The 1,634-nt window shown below is 57.0% G+C and overlaps 1 protein-coding gene across 1 annotated transcript; it reads left to right on the forward strand.

The window, feature by feature from the left end:
- Nucleotides 1-1,227, forward strand: SSTR1 (somatostatin receptor 1; the record flags this gene model as incomplete). The annotated part of the gene is given in 2 exon segments (XM_010711703.3): nt 1-1,051; nt 1,054-1,227. Coding segments are annotated over 2 exon segments (1,122 nt in total), but the record flags the coding sequence as incomplete, so codon positions are not given.
- Nucleotides 1,228-1,634: the final 407 nt, after the last annotated feature.

Here is a 1,634-nt window from a genome sequence, read left to right on the forward strand (position 1 = left end):
GGCGGCAGCCACAGCGGAGTCAGCGGCGCCTTGGAGGAGGCGGCGGCGAGGGGCATGGACTCGGGCGGCAGGAACTCCTCTGGTGCCCCGAACAGCACCCTGAGCGAGTCCCAGGGCAGCGCCATCCTCATCTCTTTCATCTACTCTGTGGTGTGCCTGGTGGGGCTGTGTGGTAACTCCATGGTCATCTACGTGATCCTACGCTATGCCAAGATGAAGACGGCCACCAACATCTACATCCTTAACTTGGCCATTGCGGATGAGCTGCTGATGCTTAGCGTCCCCTTCCTGGTCACCTCCACCCTGCTGCACCACTGGCCCTTTGGCTCTCTGCTCTGCCGCCTGGTGCTCAGCGTGGATGCCATCAACATGTTCACCAGTATCTACTGCCTGACTGTGCTCAGCGTGGACCGCTACATCGCTGTGGTGCACCCCATCAAGGCGGCCAGGTACCGCCGGCCCACCGTGGCTAAGATGGTCAACCTTGGTGTCTGGGTGCTTTCCATCCTCATCATCCTGCCGATCATCATCTTCTCCAATACAGCAGCCAACAGTGATGGAACGGTGGCTTGCAACATGCTCATGCCGGAGCCCACTCAGAGGTGGCTGGTGGTCTTTGTGGTCTACACCTTTCTGATGGGCTTCTTGCTACCAGTGGTGGCCATCTGCCTCTGCTACATCCTCATCATTGCCAAGATGCGCATGGTGGCCCTGAAGGCTGGCTGGCAACAACGCAAACGCTCGGAGCGCAAGATCACCCTCATGGTCATGATGGTGGTGATGGTCTTTGTCATCTGTTGGATGCCCTTCTACATTGTGCAGCTAGTCAATGTCTTTGTAGAGCAGGATGATGCCACCATCAGCCAGCTCTCCGTCATCTTGGGCTATGCTAATAGCTGTGCCAACCCCATCCTCTATGGCTTTCTCTCAGACAATTTCAAGCGGTCCTTCCAGAGACTGCTCTGCCTCAGTTGGATGGACAATGCTCCGGAGGAACCCATCGACTACTATGCCACTGCCCTCAAGAGCAGGGCGTACAGCGTGGAGGACTTTCCCCGGACAACTTGGAGTCAGGGAGCATGTATAGGAACGGCACGTGCACCTCCAGGATTACTACCCTCTGAGGAAGCATTCTTGCCCCCTGCCCCACTACCCCCCAGCAGGAGGGTGAGCGGAGCCAGGCTGTGGCATGGGGAGGCTGGGAGGGAGGGGGTTTTGATCCAGCCTACTGACAGCAGTGTTTGACAGAAGAGGAAGCAAAGAAAACCCACGTCCTCGGTGTGCAGCCCCGTTCCCCTTGCCTCCTTTGAAACTGGGTGCATTTGCTGATGCTTTGACACCCCCTTAGTAAACTGCCATGCATAGGATCTGGCAGCCAGGCTCTGCTAGCCCTGTCTGTCTGACAAGCAGGTCCAACAAAAATTCTCCCCTTCTGTACAGGTCCCCTCCCCTTCCTCTTAGGTGGTGGGACCCCCTGCCACAAAGCAGAGCCTGTTTCAAATCAGGTTCAGACCCCCTTGACCAGTAGCAAACCTGCTCAGCAGCCATGGGTAGGGACCTGCCAGTCAGAGAGCAGAAAAGCTGGGAAAGGTCACTCCTGAACACATCTGCCTTCTCCCAGAAAACAGCCTCTC

Source organism: Meleagris gallopavo, chromosome 5 (assembly GCF_000146605.3).
Source record: "Meleagris gallopavo isolate NT-WF06-2002-E0010 breed Aviagen turkey brand Nicholas breeding stock chromosome 5, Turkey_5.1, whole genome shotgun sequence".
In the NCBI taxonomy this organism is placed as follows: Eukaryota; Metazoa; Chordata; class Aves; order Galliformes; family Phasianidae; genus Meleagris; species Meleagris gallopavo.